We start from the raw sequence: 17103 nt of genomic DNA on the forward strand, positions 1-17103 counted from the left end.
TCTCACCCGCGGTGCCTAGATGCATGTTATCTGGGTCAATAAAACCCTACAAGCAATTATTGCTGAGCTAACTTTCCTTAACCCATAGAACTTTCCCCCCTCCGTTAGCCCATAGTAATGACACATCCTCTCCCTCCTCTTCCTCCCCCTCCCCCTCTCCCTCTCTCTCCCTCCTCTTTCTCCCCCTCTTCCTCCCCCTCTCCCTCTCTCTCCCTCCTCTTTCTCCCCCTCTCTCCCTCCTCTTCCTCCCACTCTCTCTCCCTCCTCTTCCTCCCCCTCTTCCTCCCCCTCTCCCTCTCCCTCTCCCTCTCTCTCCCTCCTCTTTCTCCCCCTCTTCCTCTCCCTCTCTCTCCCTCCTCTTTCTCCCCCTCTCTCTCCCTCTCTCTCCCTCCTCTTTCTCTCCCTCTCTCTCCCTCCTCTTCCTCCCCCTCTTCCTCTCCCTCTCTCTCCCTCCTCTTTCCTCCTCTCTCCAGGCTGCAGAGTGGGATGAACCTGCAGATCTGTTTTGTCAATGACAGCGGCAGCGACAAGGACAGCGATGCAGACGACAGCAAGACAGAGACCAGTCTGGACACACCGCTGTCCCCCATGGTACAGACCGACCACACACACACAAACACATATACATTAAGAAGAAATATGTATTCTTAGAGAGAGAGAGATATCTACTGTGTGACTCATATAGGTAACCCTCAGTGAGACTGTCTGAGAGAAAGAGAGAAAGGGACAGATTGGGTATGAATCAGAGCGATAGCCCTGGGTTAGCGTGTGGGGGAGAGTGAATGACCATACTCACGTTTTCTGTCCTGTTAACCAATACACCGGCAGCAAATGAAGGTTGAATATGAACACGCTCTCTGATAGACATGGATGAGTGGCCACTCGGCCTGTCTGACAGACACGGACACCGTTACTAGAGGGAGGGGGGGGGGGGGGGGGGGTAATCCCAGTATTTATAACCATCTGTTATAGCTCTGAGCTGTTTCCCTGTCTGACCTCTGTGTTCAATTAATGACCTATCAATGACTACACTAGAAGAACGAAGAGCCAATGGGAATAAACCACTAACTTTTCCTTATTTCCACTCTCCCCACGTCCCTGTCCCCCAGTCGAAGCAGAGTTCGTCCTACTCTGACCGGGACACTACAGAGGAAGACAGTGAGTCTCTGGAGGACATGGACTTTCTGAGCAGACAGAAGAAGTTGCAGGCCGAGGCTAAGCTAGCCCTGGCGATGGCCAAACCCATGGCCAAGATGCAGGTGGAGGTGGAAAAACAGAACCGCAAGAAGTCCCCTGTGGCAGACCTGGTCAGTACCGTCGCTATAGGCAATGGGCCTGTAACCTCAGCCTCTAGTCAGCGTTTCTAACCCCAGGTCTTTTCAGAGCAAACCAACCACACTGGTCTTCTTTAACATTGTGATGATGTCACAGAGTAGACATGATTATTATTTTAACATTCTCATCTGCATCAGTGCCCCCCAAGCACACACACACAAACACACACACACACACACACAAAGAGAGATACAGTGGCTTGTGAAAGTATTCACCCCCCTTGGCATTTTCCTATTCTGTTGCCTTACAACCTGGAATTCAAATTGAATTTTGGTGGGTTTGTATCACTTGATTTACACAACATGCCGACCACTTTGAAGATGGAAAATATTTTTTATTGTGAAACAAACAAGAAATAAGACAAAAAACTGAAAACTTGAGCGTGCATAACTATTCACCCCCCAAAGTCAACACTTTGTAGAGCCACTTTTTGCAGCAATTACAGCTGCAAGTCTCTTGGGGTTTGTCTCTATAAGCTTGGCACATCTAGCCACTGGGATTGTTGTCCATTCTTCAAGGCAATTTTAGTCTCATCTGACCCGACCATGTTCCATATGTTTGGGGAGTCTCCAACATGCCTCTTGGCTAACACCAAATGTGTTTACTTATTTTTTTTCTATAAGCAATGGCTTTTTCTGTCCACTCTTCTGTAAAGCCCAGCTCTGTGGAGTGTATGGCTTAAAGTGGTCCTATGGACAGATACTCCAATCTCCGCTGTGGAGCTTTGCAGCTCTTTCAGGGTTATCTTTGGTCTCTTTGTTGCCTCTCTGATTAACTCCCTCCTTGCCTGGTCTTTGAGTTTTGGTGGGAGGCCCTCTCTTGGCAGGTTTGTTCTGCTGCCATATTCTTTCCATTTTTTAAATAATGGATTTAATGGTGCTCCGTAGGATGTTCAAAGTTTCTGATATTTTTTTATAACCCAACCCTGATCTGTACTTCTCCACAACTTTGTCCCTGACCTGTTTGGAGAGCTCCTTGGTCTTCGTGGTGTCACTTGCTTGGTGGTGCACCTTGTTTAGTGGTATTGCAGACTCGGGGGCCTTTCAGAATAAGTGTATGTATACTGAGATCAAGTGACAGGTCCTGTGACACTTAGATTGCACACAGGTGGACTTTATTTAACTAATTATGTGACTTCTGAAGGTAATTGGTTGCACCAGATCTGATTTAGGGGCTTCATAGCAAAGGGGGTGAATACATATGCACGCAGCATTTTGCAATTTTTACTTTTTTGGGGTTATTTTTTTCATTTCACCAATTTTGTCTATTTTGTGTATGTCCATTACATGAAATCCAAATAAAAATGTATTTAAATTACAGGTTTTAATGCAACAAAATAGGAAAAACACCAAGGGGGATGAATACTTTTTCAAGGCACCCGACACACACACCAATATCTCCACCTGGGCAGAAGATGTTACTTATTCAGTAAAGAGGGGGTGGTTGGGTTCGAGCAATCTATTATTCATATCCCAGAATGCACTGGGTGACGTGTTTGGGGATGCAGTTGTGCCCAGCAGTCAGAAGAGATGAGTTTCACATCTGAGGCCCTGTCACTAAACTAACAGACTGCTGTACTGAACACAGGGGCAGATCTGAGGCCCTGTCGCTAAGCTAACACACTGCTGTACTGAACACAGGGGCAGATCTGAGGCCCTGTCGCTAAGCTAACACACTGCTGTACTGAACACAGGGGCAGATCTGAAGCCCTGTCGCTAAGCTAACACACTGCTGTACTGAACACAGGGGCAGATCTGAGGCCCTGTCGCTAAGCTAACACACTGCTGTACCAAACATATATAGTCAGAGTGCAGGCTGGCACCAGGCCAGTGTGTTAAGCCAGCGGCCAGGTGTTTGGGTGCCAGGGGCTCTTGCGTAAGCCACTAATGACAGGAGAAATGAGGGGAATGTGTGTGAGGAGATGTGGTTTTATACCATTTACCACGCTTTAATCCACTAAAGCCATGTGGCTTTACAAAGAATTTACACAACAATTCACACAACACTCCCACCAAGAATTTTTCCCCATTCATATCATGCCTAATCTAAGAGAATACTGATATGATGAAATACTTTGGTATTGTTGTTGGCGGTATCCTTATTCATATTGCCACTAACCTAAGTAACCAAGACTCATTGAGAAACCAATCCAGTAATATAACTGAGGGAGGAAACTCCACCTCGGACAAACACAATGAGGCCAAGCACATATCATGACCAAAACACTACCACTCGCGGTGGCCGGCTCTCCCCACATCTCCGCATCTCTCACTCTCTATCTCTCTCGCTCTCTTTTCTCACACCCCTGTCTCTCTCTGTGTGTCACTGACTTACATGCTCCCTCTCCGAACTGAAACGGTGGCCTATGACAGAGGGGAAACATGGCTACTAGTGGGTTCCAATGTGAAAGTGAAAGAGGAGAGAGAAACTGTGACAGGAAGAACCAGCTGAGCGATCACGCACACTCACAAGTCATACAGAAAAAGTGCAATGAAAGGAGCACATATTTATAATGAGTATGAATTCGGAGGGCAGAAATGATTAAATATGAAAGCATCAAACCTCTCACTAAAAGCTTCAGTCATACAAAAGTTATACTTAGTTCCGAACTGGTTCTCTATCAGATTAGTAAGGATGTCTCACCCCATGTTGAAGAATGTCCGTTTTCCCTTTATTCAGATTACAACCTCTCGCTTTCAATCATTTGAAAATGAAATAATATCACCATTTATATAATATCACTACAAAATATCACAATTTTTAAACAAGCCATAGAAAGTTGGTTGCAATTTCAGTTTAATCCACCAGAAAAGAGAGAACAAATATTATGGTTAAACTGAAATATACTAATTAATTAAAAAACATCATTTTATGATAAAAAATGTTTTAAGTATAATCTTTGTAAATTATATCATAAATAGGACTGGTGGAGTTATCTCACACATGCAGCTAACACAGACATATGGAAATGTCTGCTCTACCCAAAATTACAACCAACTAATTGCAGCATTACCCCAAAAATGGAAGAGGCAAGTAGAAGTTGGAAAAAGGAAAAATTCTGATAAAAAAAAGTATACCAATTCAATTTCAGGACCAAAAAATTGACAACTGTGCCATATTAAATGCAAAATAGGTGGGAAGAGATTTTCGATATACCGATTCCCTGGCACATGGTTTATGAACTGAACAAGATTATGTCGGATTCAAAACTTATAATTGTTTTATTTCAATTATTATACAAAATTATTGCAACCAATAGAATGTTATATATATGGAATGTTATTTATATGTATATATATATATACAGTGGAAGTCGGAAGTTTACATACACTTAGGTTTGAGTCATTAAAACCACTCCACAAATGTCTTGTTAACAAACTATAGTTTTGGTAAGTCTGTTACTACATCTACTTTGTGCATTACACAACAATTTTTTTCCAACAAATGTTTACAGACAGATTTCACTTATAATTCACTGTATGACAATTCCAGTGGGTCAGAAGTTACACTAAGTTACACTAAGTCGACTGTGCCTTTAAACAGCTTGGAAAATTCCAGAAAATATTGTCATGGCTTTAGAAGCTTCTGATAGGCTAATTGACATCATTTGAGTCAATTGAAGGTGTACCTGTGGATGTATTTCAAGGCCAACCTTCAAACTCAGTGCCTCTTTGCTTGACATCATGGGAAAATCAAATGAAATCAGTCAAGACCTCAGAAAGAAAATTGTAGACCTCCACAAGTCTGGTTCAACCTTGGGAGCAATTTCCAAACGCTTGAAGGTACCATGTTCATCTGTACAAACAATAGTACACAAGTATAAACACCTTGGGACCGCGCAGCCGTCATACCGCTCAGGAAGGAGACGCGTTCTGTCTCCTAGAGCTGAACGTACTTTGGTGCGAAAAGTGCAAATCAATCCCAGAAGGACAATTATGTGGATATATTGAAGCAACATCTCACGACATCAGTCAGGAAGTTAAAGCTTGGTCGCAAATGGGTCTTCCAAATGGACAATGACCCCAAGCATACTTCCAAAGTTGTGGCAAAATGGCTTAAGGACAACAAAGTCAAGGTATTGGAGTGGCCATCACAAAGCCCGGACCTCAATCCCATAGAAAATTTGTGGGGAGAACTGAAAAAGTGTGTGCGAGCAAGGAGGCCTACAAACCTGACTCAGTTACACCAGCTCTGTCAGAAGGAATGGGCCAAAATTCACCCAACTTATTGTGGGAAGCTTGTGGAAGGCTTCCTGAAATGTCTGACCCAAGTAAAAAAATTTAAAGGCAATGCTACCAAACACTAATTGAGCGTATGTAAACTTCTGACCCACTGGGAATGTGATGAAAGAAATAAAAGCTGAAATAAATCAGTCTCTCTACTATTATTCTGACATTTCACATTCTTAAAATAAAGTGGTGATCCTAACTGACCTAAGACAGGGGATTTTTGCTAAGATGAAATGTCAGGAATTGTGAAAAACTGAGTTTAAATGTATTTATATATATATATATTTATCCCAGCTCTGCATATTTTGCTGTGAAGAGACAGAATCATTAGATCACTTGTTTTGGTACTGTCCATATATAGCTTGTTTCTGGTCACAGGTTCAGGAATGGCTGAAGAATTGCAACATTTACCTGGAGCTAACTCTGCAAATAGCACTCCTGGGTGATTTGAAAAGTCTTAGTCAATCGATCAATAATATAATAATACTTTTAGTAAAAACATTTATCTTTATTTCACAATCTGTAGAAACTATGAGGTTCAGAACTTTTGTGAAACATCACAGCACAGTTGAAAAATATATAGCAAATAGAAATCAAAACTGGATGGTGTTAAAAGATACAGTAGGGAGAAGTATTTGATACACTGCCGATTTTGCAGGTTTTCCTACTTACAAAGCATGTAGAGGTCTGTCATTTTTTATCATAGGTACACTTCAACTGTGAGAGAATCAAAAATCCAGAAAATCACATTGTATGATTTTTAAGTAATTAATTTGCATTTTATTGCATGACACAAGTATTTGATACATCAGAAAAGCAGAACTTAATATTTGGTACAAAAACCTTTGTTTGCAATTACAGAGATCATACGTTTCCTGTAGTTCTTGACCAGGTTTGCACACACTGCAGCAGGGTCTTTTGTCCCACTCCTCCATACAGACCTTCTCCAGATCCTTCAGGTTTCGGGGCTGTCGCTGGGCAAGACGGACTTTCAGCTCCCTCCAAAGATTTTCTCTTTGGGTTCAGGTCTGGAGACTGGCTAGGCCACTCCAGGACCTTGAGATGCTTCTTACGGCCACTCCTTAGTTGCCCTGGCTGTGTGTTTCGGGTAAGGGGAGGGGTGGTAGGGTTACAGGAAAATAATAAAGAGAAATATATTTAAAATATGAGGGATTGGAAATGATGCAGACAATTACATTGGTGGAAGCTACAATCTATCTGCAATATTAAATTTGATCTACCCCCTAAAAACAATGTATATATTTTAAAAAGGACCACGTTTTCTCACCCTGAGACAGTTCCTTGAAGTGAAGAATGTCAGACCGAGAGAGAGAGGATGTATTTGAAGGAGATGTACACAGATAGAAATAACTTGAACAAGGGATCGAGGGACATTCTCATACCCAGCGAGCCTGATGAAAGTGATGCTTTGGGATTCACCTTGGTTACTCTCTAGGGTTAATGTCAAACCTGCCCCTATGGAACCCAACAAAGGTGTGGTGAGTAACATAGAGAGAGAGAGAGAGAGAGAGAGAGAGAGAGAGAGAGAGAGAGAGAGAGAGAGAAGGGGAGAGGTGGATGAGAGGAAGCAGAGCTGAAAATCTTGAAGGAAACACAAATGACATCACCACAGTAAAAGGCTGCGTGTTGATTTGACAAGAACAAACAGTCAAATAATTCAGGAAGACAAAGAGTAGAGTGTGTTGCTTACTGCCAGGAGCATAGCCGCAGGAAGTAGTTTGGAGGTGTGTGTGCTGCAATTTTTTGACTGACTGGGGAGATGATGCTGAAAAAAATGCTTTGCCCGCAATACAGGCAGCAAAATCTGTCTGCTAATACAGGACTAGTAAAGGCTCAGTGCACTACTTTTTCACAACAACAACAAAAAATATTCTGATTATTCAGTGGGTAATGCAGCACCCTCAGCACCCCTACTTCCCGTGGCTATGGCCAGGAGGAAGGAGACAGAGTTGTTTCCTGTAGCTCTCTATGACCAGGGTCAGGCCAGGGGCCACTGCTGTACTGTATGTTGCTGTAACAGTTAAATTGCGAGGCTGACCCCTGCTGGAGAGATTGGGCTTTGCATCATATTACAGTCTTGGCAGCTCTGTAGCATTGGGCTGCTTTCAGTGGCTGGATTTATTTGAGATGCAGATTAAATTGAAATGACGCCTTTCCTCAAGAATCTGCACCATCTTGCACACGCAAACACACATAGGCCTACACACACTCACGCCAACACACTGTAGTGTCTTAGGAATCTAGTGCCCAGGAATCCATATGTGAGTGTACATATTTGTGTACTTGTACATTTCCAATGTGCTGTAGGTTTCTGTAAATGTGTGTGTGTGTGTGTGTGTGTGTGTGTGTGTGTGTGTGTGTGTGTGTGTGTGTGTGTGTGTGTGTGTGTGTGTGTGTGTGTGTGTGTGTGTGTGTGTGTGTGTGTGTGTGTGTGTGTGTGTATTTCTAATTGGTGATGTGTGTGTTTCTCTCTAGCTGCCCCACATGCCCCACATCAATGAGTGTCTGATGAAGAGGAGCCTGAAGACTACAGACTTGAGGGACATGACCCTGGGACAACTACAGGTTATAGTCAACGACCTGCACTCCCAGATAGAGAGTGAGAACCACACACACACTTATTTTTATCCTCGTGGGGACCTAAAATTGATTTCCATTCAAAATCCTATTTTCCCTGACCCCTAAACCTTACCCTAACCTTAACCCCTAAACCTAACTTTAACCCTGATCTTAACCCCTAAACCTAACCCTAATTTTAACCCTAACCTTAACCACAAAAACTGAACTTTAACCCTAACCTTAACCCCTAAACCTAACCCTAACCATTAACCGCTAAGCTTAAAATATCCTTTGTCCTTGTGGGGGTGTGGGAAATGTCCCTAAGAGGGAGAATTTTCCTTGTTTTACTATCCTTGTGGGGACTTTTGGAGATTTCAGGTCCCCACGAGGATACACACACATGCGCACACGCACACAGTGTTAGTTCGGGTATCTTTCATATTGAAAGTCATTTCAGGCCATGTAAGTTGGATGCATGTGTGACAATACTAGTGAAAGATGAACAATACCTCACCTTACACAGAAGGCAAAAAAAAAATCCCCCACAAAAACGTTGTTATAGAATCTTGTCTTTTACTGGCATGGTTTAAAAATATGCTCCATTTGAAATCTGCATCTCATATGACTTGGGGCTGGATTCAACCCGTATCGCAGAAGTATCGCCGGAAGATCCGTGTTATAGCTTGTTTGAAATGATATATAAAGGCAATGTTCCCGCGTTTGTGGAAACTGCATTCACGGTAACCACTGTATATATCGGCTCAATCCTAAATGACCTTTAGATTTTAATGCAGATCTTCCGCGATACTTCAGCAATATGCATTGAATCCAGCCCCTGTATGTTAGTGTTCTAATGGCGTTGGTTTTCTACCGTTGTTCTGATGTTTGTCTTCTCCAGGTCTGAATGAGGAGCTGGTGCAGCTGCTGCTGATCAGGGATGAACTGCACATGGAGCAGGATGCCATGCTGGTGGACATAGAGGACCTGACCAGGTGGGGATGCTATCTAACACACACACACACACACACACACACACACACACACACACACACACACACACACACACACACACACACACACACACACACACACACACACACACACACACACACACACACACACACACACACACACACACACACACACACACACACATACACACACATACACAGCCTCTTGGACTATGACTGCAAACAGGCCAGGAATGATTGTGGGAACTCTGTCTTTGGGACGTTTAGCAGTGTGAAATTTGCATGATTTTCATACAGCAGCAGGTGATAAAGAATAGTTTGTCTAATCATCATTTTGTTTTTACTCAGGCATGCTGAGAGCCAGCAGAAACACATGGCTGAGAAGACACCATCCAAATGAGACACCCCACCCAACCTCGCCCCCTTCCCATCCCTTTACTCCACCCCTGCCCCACTTTGGTCCCCATGCCCTGCCCCATGTCTCTCGCTGCACCCCCTCTGCCTGCCCCTTTCACCCTCTCCCATGGTGGCAGCAGCCAGAGGAAGGCCACCCTTTCATTTGCTTCTGTGGTTGTCCCAGCGCTAAAGACAGAGCATTTCCTGCTTCCTGGGAGAAGAGGAAACTGATTGTGTGTTGTCATGGATACTGTCCCCGGCTTCCTGTGCAGTGATCGGCCTTGCTTCGCTATTGTTTATTTTTAACTTTTTACATTCGCCACTAAATTATAACTGTCAATACAAAATGGTGGAGAAAAAAAAAATAATAGTGAGAAATTAGTAGAAAGTCAGTAAAGAAAATGTAAGAAAAAAACATTGTATAAAACTATGAAGACTAATTTCAAACCATTTTAAGTTGGAAAGTAATTTTTAAGTATTTCAAAGTTGACCTCTTTTTATTCTGCACAAATGGTAGTTTTCAACTGAGAAATGTTTATTTGAAGGTGCTAAAAGAGTGTAAAGGTAACATGCCTGCCTTGTAGTGGAGTTATAGCTTTTGGTAATACGCTCACTCTGATCGGTCTTCAACATTTTGTGAATGTTGATTTTCTGACACTTTAAATGAAATTAATAAATGTGTTAATATCATTTTCATCCTATTGTATTCAGAATTTTTATTTGAGGGAAGAAATGTTTATGTACAGATATGTAAAATAAAAAATAAACTTTGTTTCATATGTTGTGGTTTGGTGTGCAGTCTGTTAAGAAAAGTGGACAGAGATGGACATGTTGTTGTAAATATTATAAGTGGGGAACTACTGTATGTCCATATGGCATAACACAGTACATTAACAGTACATTTATAACTATTTTATAATTATGTAATACTAATACTGACAAGCGCATTGCAGGATTTTGGAAATAATTGATACATTAATAACCATACGAACATCACTGCCACCTGGGAAGAGAAAAGCTAATCACTCCACTGAATCGTTTATTCAGAGGCAACAACAGTATGAAGTATGAAGTATGAAGGATGCATACGTTTTTATATTATAACATTTTTCCATAAACAGTCACCTTATTTTAAAGAGTATAATGTTAAACCTTAGGCCTAAGCTTGCTCTGCACGTTATTGTGATTGTGGTTTTGAAAGGTCTGATATATCAATGGTCACAACCACAAGTATCATCCACTTCTGTGAAACTCTCCCCTGCAGATTGTCACACCATGGCCACTCTCTTTCTACAGGCCCAGTGAGAGTCAGTCTTTACAAGAAGAGAAGTATTTCTTAACTAAACAGGCCAATGGTAGACATTCAAAATGCCAGGGTTCAAATTGTGTGGGTGTGCAGGGGTCATGGGCAATCACATTACAATTTAGTCATTTAGCAGACTATCCAGAGTGACTTAACAGTACTGAGAGCATACATTTTGGTACTTGTCCGCCCCTATGCCACTGTCACAGGGGGATTTATGCCTGATTTAAGATGAAATCCTCAACCCTTTTATGGTCAACTATGTCACTTTGGCACCTTTTTTATCTCTTGAGATGGAAAAACATGTTTTTTATGAAATTGAACAAGTGCTCTTTTTGACAGAATATACAAATTAGCAGAAATCTTAAGTATTTTTATTTATTTTTACAAGTTACTTCTCAAAAGGCACTGAATTGGTGGAAGGTCCGCTTTATTCTGACCCCCTGGGTCAATCAAACATTGAGAAATTAAACCTTTTTCAAATGTACATTGTTTTTCATTCTTACGAAATGTATGTTCATGATGCACAATTAAAAGCATGTAAAGCTTTGCAGAAACAACAACTGTGAATGTAGTTTAAGACAACCAGCCTTCTAAAGAAGAGGCTAAAGCCAACGCAGGCTAAAGGCTACTTACTACCCACAACATCTGTAGGCCTATAGCAAAAACATTTAGAAAATGCTTTCTAACATTATTCTTTGTGTCATCTGTCTATTTTTGACAATTACAAAGGCTAGAAAAAATAAGCAGCAAAAGTGAAATATTGACATCGGAATGCACACGTCTCACGTAGTTTTCTGGCAATCGGTGCTGAAGGTGTCTGGATATAATTGTGCTACGCAGTGAGATGCTACCCACAACCAGTGGGAGAATGTGACTGTCAGTTATATGGTTTATTGCATTACTTTAACTATAATGTAAACATTTAAAAAATAGATATGTATTGTATCATTTTTTCATTTCTAGACATTGGTTTCCTCGTGAGCCAACTCATGCAAATCGAAACGAGGGCATGACTCATTGGCCTGAGTTGCAAAAACAACTCAGGAAATTACACACGACTGACGCGTCACTTTCATTTCGGTGGCGCTTGATCTAGTGCTGTATGTAGCTTCGTGTTTCAACATGGCCAGGGAATTCCCTCTAGGAGCGCTGCATGGCTATATAATGATCAGATGAGGCAACGATGACAACACACCTATCAGTTTACGCCACACCTGAGTCAAAGATCTCGGAATCATGCTGCCAAACTTTTATTTATGTGAGTATTCATTTTATTTGTACCTAATTTTATTGTGAGTTTTTGATAAACTAACCCTGTGAAATGATATGCCTCAAACTTTACATAGTCTTCCATTTTAATTTATTGATTTGAAATTGGAGTTAAATAATGACATTTTTTATCATTAGTTTGTTTAGAGGATTATTGGGGTGATACATTGGTTGGTGCTGACTGACATTGTGTCCTCCCTCCACACAGACCTTGCCAGCTGTGTGCTGCTGCTCGCCTTGTCCTGCCAAGTCTCTATGGGAACTCCAATGCGCATGCCGCGGAGTTTAGACTCTGGGAAATGCTCGCAGTGCGCTGACCTCTCCAGAGAGCTCGTCAAGAATGTTAAAAAGCTCCTGGACAACGTAAGTGACAGTTATAACGAATTCCTTTGAACATTTAATTCAAATCTAATGTATCCCTCATTCAGTCAGTCTGTCTGTATCTTTGATAGGCTTACAGTTTGTTCACACCGTTTGTGATTCATGTATCCACTTACTAATTGAATAATTTTCCCTTCATAGGAAAACCTGTTTGGGGGTTTAAACTGCTCGGAGCAGCGCGTGGAGGTGAACAGTAAGACCCAGACAGTCCTAGCCTGCGAACCCAACACGGACATGGTAAGTCATACAACAGTAATTTTCTACATTCATATTACCACTATTAATTTAAAATATATATAATTTCTCTGCATTTTATGTAGTAATTTAAATGAATACCTCGGATTTACAGAATAGTGATATAAATCAGTCTATTGATGCATCATTTTGTTGTATTTCCTCAGAACACAAGATGCTCTGGTCAACGGAACACCACATTCAGTGAGGTAACTATTGTGTTCTTACAATATTGCATAATTGTTTAGGGAATGCTATTTAAATCCACAGATATAAAAATAAATAGATCTTTAGACAGTCTATGGATTTAATAGTGACTGCATTTCACATAATTCACCCATTCTTACCTCACCCATTTCATCTGCTTCCTATATGTCTGATTGGCTGATCTCTGTCCATTTTTATGGTTTCTTCTGACAGAGTGAGTGTCTGAGGAACATCCGAGCAGACCTAGAACATTATGCTGCCTCACTACAGGCTTACAAACAGGCCGACCTCAGCTCCACTGCCCAGGACACCCAGAACCTACTCAATATTTGTCCATCCACACAATGGGTGTCTTCCTCACAGGTAATTCGATTTTTCTATTTTATCTTTTGTACAGAAAACATTTATTTTTCTTTTGATACAGTTGTCTAATGACAACAACCTCGTGTAGACAATTGCAAAACTGTACACAAAAATGTGTTCCTCTGTGTTTGAGACAGTACAAATGTCACTGCTAATAGACATTCACAACTATGGACTTAAAGTTTGCATTTTTATAAAGTTAAGTTTTGTTTCCTTTTGCCCTGCAGGTTGCAGACCCTAAGCTGACTAGTGGTGACCCTGTGGACCAGAGGGTCCATCTGTGCAAGGTACTGAAGGGCTTCCACCTCCGGGTCATCACCATCAGCAGAGCCATGGGATACATCTCTGCTGGGGACCACAGGAAGTAAACCCTCATCTTCAACACCATCCGATTCCTCATCATCATCAACTATAACAAGTATTGACAATCATCTTCATCATCACCTACAACTGTAACAAGTTAATCATCAGAAACACTGATTGTTATCTTCATCATCATCATCAACTACTTTGTCATCAAAACTGCATCATCAACTATAACAAATATTGACAATCATCATCATCATCATCACCTACAACTGTACCAAGTTAATTATCAGCAACACTGACTGTTATCTTCATCATCAGACATCATCATCAACTACTTTGTCATCATAACTGTTGAATACTGCACTACACTGTGTATGAAAAGATGAGTAAGACATAAGCTAGCTAAACTCTTTTTGGCTCAGTTAGTGCTGAATGACAGTAGGTTTAGTTCGAAGCTAATCAATGAACATCATGTTGGTCAAACTATTTATTTATTTATTCCTTTATTTAGGGACTGGGGTTTATTTATTTGATGAATGCAATATTATTTATTTGATGTATGAAATATATGTATTTATTTAACAATATGTTATTGATGTTATTTATTTGAATATTTATAATAAAGTATTTATTACAAGCTTACCAAGACTGATTGTGTTAATGTTAGCTATGTTGTATGTGTTGCTCTGTAGGTTTAAACATTCTACCCATGAATAGGCTAAATACGTTTTTGTTTGTGGTAAAATATATATATATATATATATATCTTTATGGAACATGTTGAAATATAATATCATTCAGACGGGAGGGAGAGCAGTGTGATTAATAGTCGCATAAGACTTGAAAAATACATTTTCTGCGTCTTCAAGCGGGTCTCCACATGGAACCCCATGTCCAATTTGGCATGTGGGCACACTGGCGGCCATTACGCATAATGAAACCATGCCACCCAGGGCGAACATCCCTGCCTGGTAGACCACCTTCTGTAGCCCCCCGGGCAGCCTTCTCATCACCCAGCTCTGGGTCGGAGTGGTTGAAACCTCCACTTTCTCCTCACTTATCTCTTCATCAACAGAGTTCAGGTTACATTGAGCAAGTTCCTCAGCGAAGGAATGGGCCATTTTCCCGCGCGCAATGGAACTGTTATCTGTCATCTCATGTTCTTTGCCAGCGTTCCTGGCTTCTGCGATTTGCTCCTCCAAATCCTGCACCCTTTCCTGAAACTCCAGGACGCGGGATGTGCTTTCGGCCAAGGAGCTTTGCATCTCCTCAATAAGGGAAGTTTTCATCTGGATCAACTCCTCCCTGTGAAGAAAAGTGATTCGGCCGTCATCGACCTGGAACTGCATCAGGCCGATGCAGCGGTTCAGATCCCGCAACTTTACCCTATCCTCTGCTCTCTCGTGCATAAGGGTGGACAGCTCACCATTCAGACTTTCAATCGTATCCCTGAAGGCGTCATTCTGCTGTTGGAGCTGCAGACGTCGAGTCTCCAGCCGTGCAGTGGTGCTGTTGCTCTCCTCCAGGGATTTGCGCATCTCCAGGACCATGTCCTCCAGGGTATCCATGTCTTCCACGGAGCTCGTCAGGCTTCTCATCCGGTTCTTCAGACCAACGTTTTCTTTACGCAGAGCTTCGTTCCTCTCCTCGGCTATCTCCTGGGCCAGTTCAGCGGCCGCGGCTTCCGTAGCGTACAGGTTCTTGGTGTATGTGAATTTGGCTGTCAGGACGCTCTTGTCGTCCACATCCGGCTCATGTGATGTGAACATTTCTGCCCCATCTACAGTGTCTCCCTGAGGGTGGCAAGAGTCCTTGTTATCATCGTGCCCATTAGTCAACTGCGACACCGTGTGAATGGTGTCGGACTTTGATTTCAGCCATCTGCCCGGAGGTCGTGAGCGACCGACAGGTGTAATAATGAGCTGCCCACCCTCATCCTCCCACACGTCTCCGGTAGTCTCGCGGGTCCAGTCTGCCGAGACCTGGGAAAGTCTTGACGGGTCCAGGGAGGGTTCACCCACCTTTGGCCGCAGCTCATGACCCGAGGTCCTGCGATTGTCATTTTTGCGCTGCATCCTGGTCAGTATTTACCTTCGTTTTCAGTATTCCGTGCAGTATCAGGATCTGTGTGATATCTGTAGTTGCGGATATTTCGGTAATACTGGTCAAGGTGCTTTTATAACCCTAGGTTCAGATGACAACTTGATTGTAAACCACATCACTTAGCATCATTTCAATGAGCATTCTACATTACCATGGCAACCCAGCAGCAGTTGATAGAACATTCCAAATTGCCATGGACATTTTGCATCACAATACCAGCCATAAGGAGTGTACCCATGAGTTTACCAGTCTAAATAAGCCCCTTCTCGGGATTCTATTTTTATGGTTATTGCCGTGGAATTAAAACGATTCTTCGTTATATTTATACGGTTAAATAACTAACGGAATGCAGAGGCAAGGTCCAGTGGTGGAAAAAGTACTCAATTGTCAAACATGAATTAAAGTAAAGATACCTTAACAGAAAATGACTCAAGTAAAAGTGAAAGTCACTGAGTAAAATACTATTTGAGTAAAAGTATCTGGTTTGAAATGTACAGTGTTGTATAGTGGTGGAAAAAGGACTCAATTGTCACACTTGAGTAAAAGTAAAAAAGTACAAGTAAATGCTATAAAAATCCCTTATATTATGCAAACTAGATGGCACAATTGTCTTGTTTTTTTATTTATTTATGGATAGCCAGGGGCACACTCACCTCACTCAGACAACATTTCCAAACACCATATTTGTGTTTAGTGAGTCCACCAGATCAGAGACAGTAGAGATGACAACACGTTATATTGATAGGTGCATGAATTGGATTATATTGCTGTCCTTCCTGAGCATTTGAAATGTAAGGAGTACTTTTGGGTGTCAGTGAAAATACATGAGTAAAAAAAAAGTACATTATTTTCTTTAGGAATGTAGTGAAGTAAAAGTTCTCAAAAATATAAGTAGTAAAGTACAGATACCCAAGAAAACTACTTAAGTAGTTCTTCAGGGTATTTTTACTTAACACCACTGGCAAATTAAATCATAATCAAATCACTTTTTTTTGTCACATGCTTATGGGCCCTTTCTAACAATGCAGAGAAACATTTTTGAAAAATGAATAGAAAAATAACACAAGAAACAAGTACATAGTCAATGTGAAGGGGTACAAGGTAATTGAGGTAGATATGTACATATAGGTAGGGATAAAGTGACTAGTCAACAGGATAGATACACTGCTGTTGCTGTTTTATGTCATGAGTCAAAAGAGTTAGTGCAGAAAGGGTAAATGCAGATATTCCTGGCTATTGGTTAACTATTTAACTAACTATTTAACAGTCTTATAGCTTGGGGGTGGAAGCTGTTCAGGGTCCTGTTGGTTCCCAACTTGGCATGGTCATTATTAGTCAAGCAACTCTGTTAAGGCCACTGAACCTGTAGGCTATGACTTAATTATACATGTGTTTACTAACAGTCATGAAGACCTCATCA

General features: G+C 41.6%; 2 protein-coding genes across 5 annotated transcripts in view; both read left to right on the top strand.

Moving 5' to 3' along the window:
• Positions 1-10291, top strand: part of LOC110503785 (schwannomin-interacting protein 1) — a 337443-nt gene extending 327152 nt beyond the window's left edge. For all 4 annotated transcript variants that reach the window (XM_036961845.1, XM_036961846.1, XM_036961847.1 and 1 more), the window contains 5 exons: positions 474-591; positions 1110-1307; positions 8061-8184; positions 9043-9136; positions 9464-10291. In XM_036961845.1, coding sequence (XP_036817740.1) covers positions 474-591; positions 1110-1307; positions 8061-8184; positions 9043-9136; positions 9464-9515 — 586 coding nt within the window. In that variant the 3' untranslated portion in view covers positions 9516-10291. The remainder of the gene's footprint in view (positions 1-473; positions 592-1109; positions 1308-8060; positions 8185-9042; positions 9137-9463) is intronic.
• Positions 10292-11859: 1568 nt separating this feature from the next.
• LOC110503453 lies at positions 11860-14167 on the top strand. Its single transcript, XM_021581794.2, has 6 exons — positions 11860-12075; positions 12295-12449; positions 12609-12704; positions 12869-12910; positions 13122-13271; positions 13499-14167. The coding sequence occupies exons 1-6, from the start codon at positions 12054-12056 to the stop codon at positions 13637-13639; spliced, it is 606 nt and encodes a 201-aa protein (XP_021437469.1). The 5' UTR covers positions 11860-12053; the 3' UTR covers positions 13640-14167.
• Positions 14168-17103: the final 2936 nt, after the last annotated feature.

The sequence above is a fragment of the Oncorhynchus mykiss genome, chromosome 24 (assembly GCF_013265735.2).
Source record: "Oncorhynchus mykiss isolate Arlee chromosome 24, USDA_OmykA_1.1, whole genome shotgun sequence".
Lineage (NCBI taxonomy): Eukaryota > Metazoa > Chordata > Actinopteri > Salmoniformes > Salmonidae > Oncorhynchus > Oncorhynchus mykiss.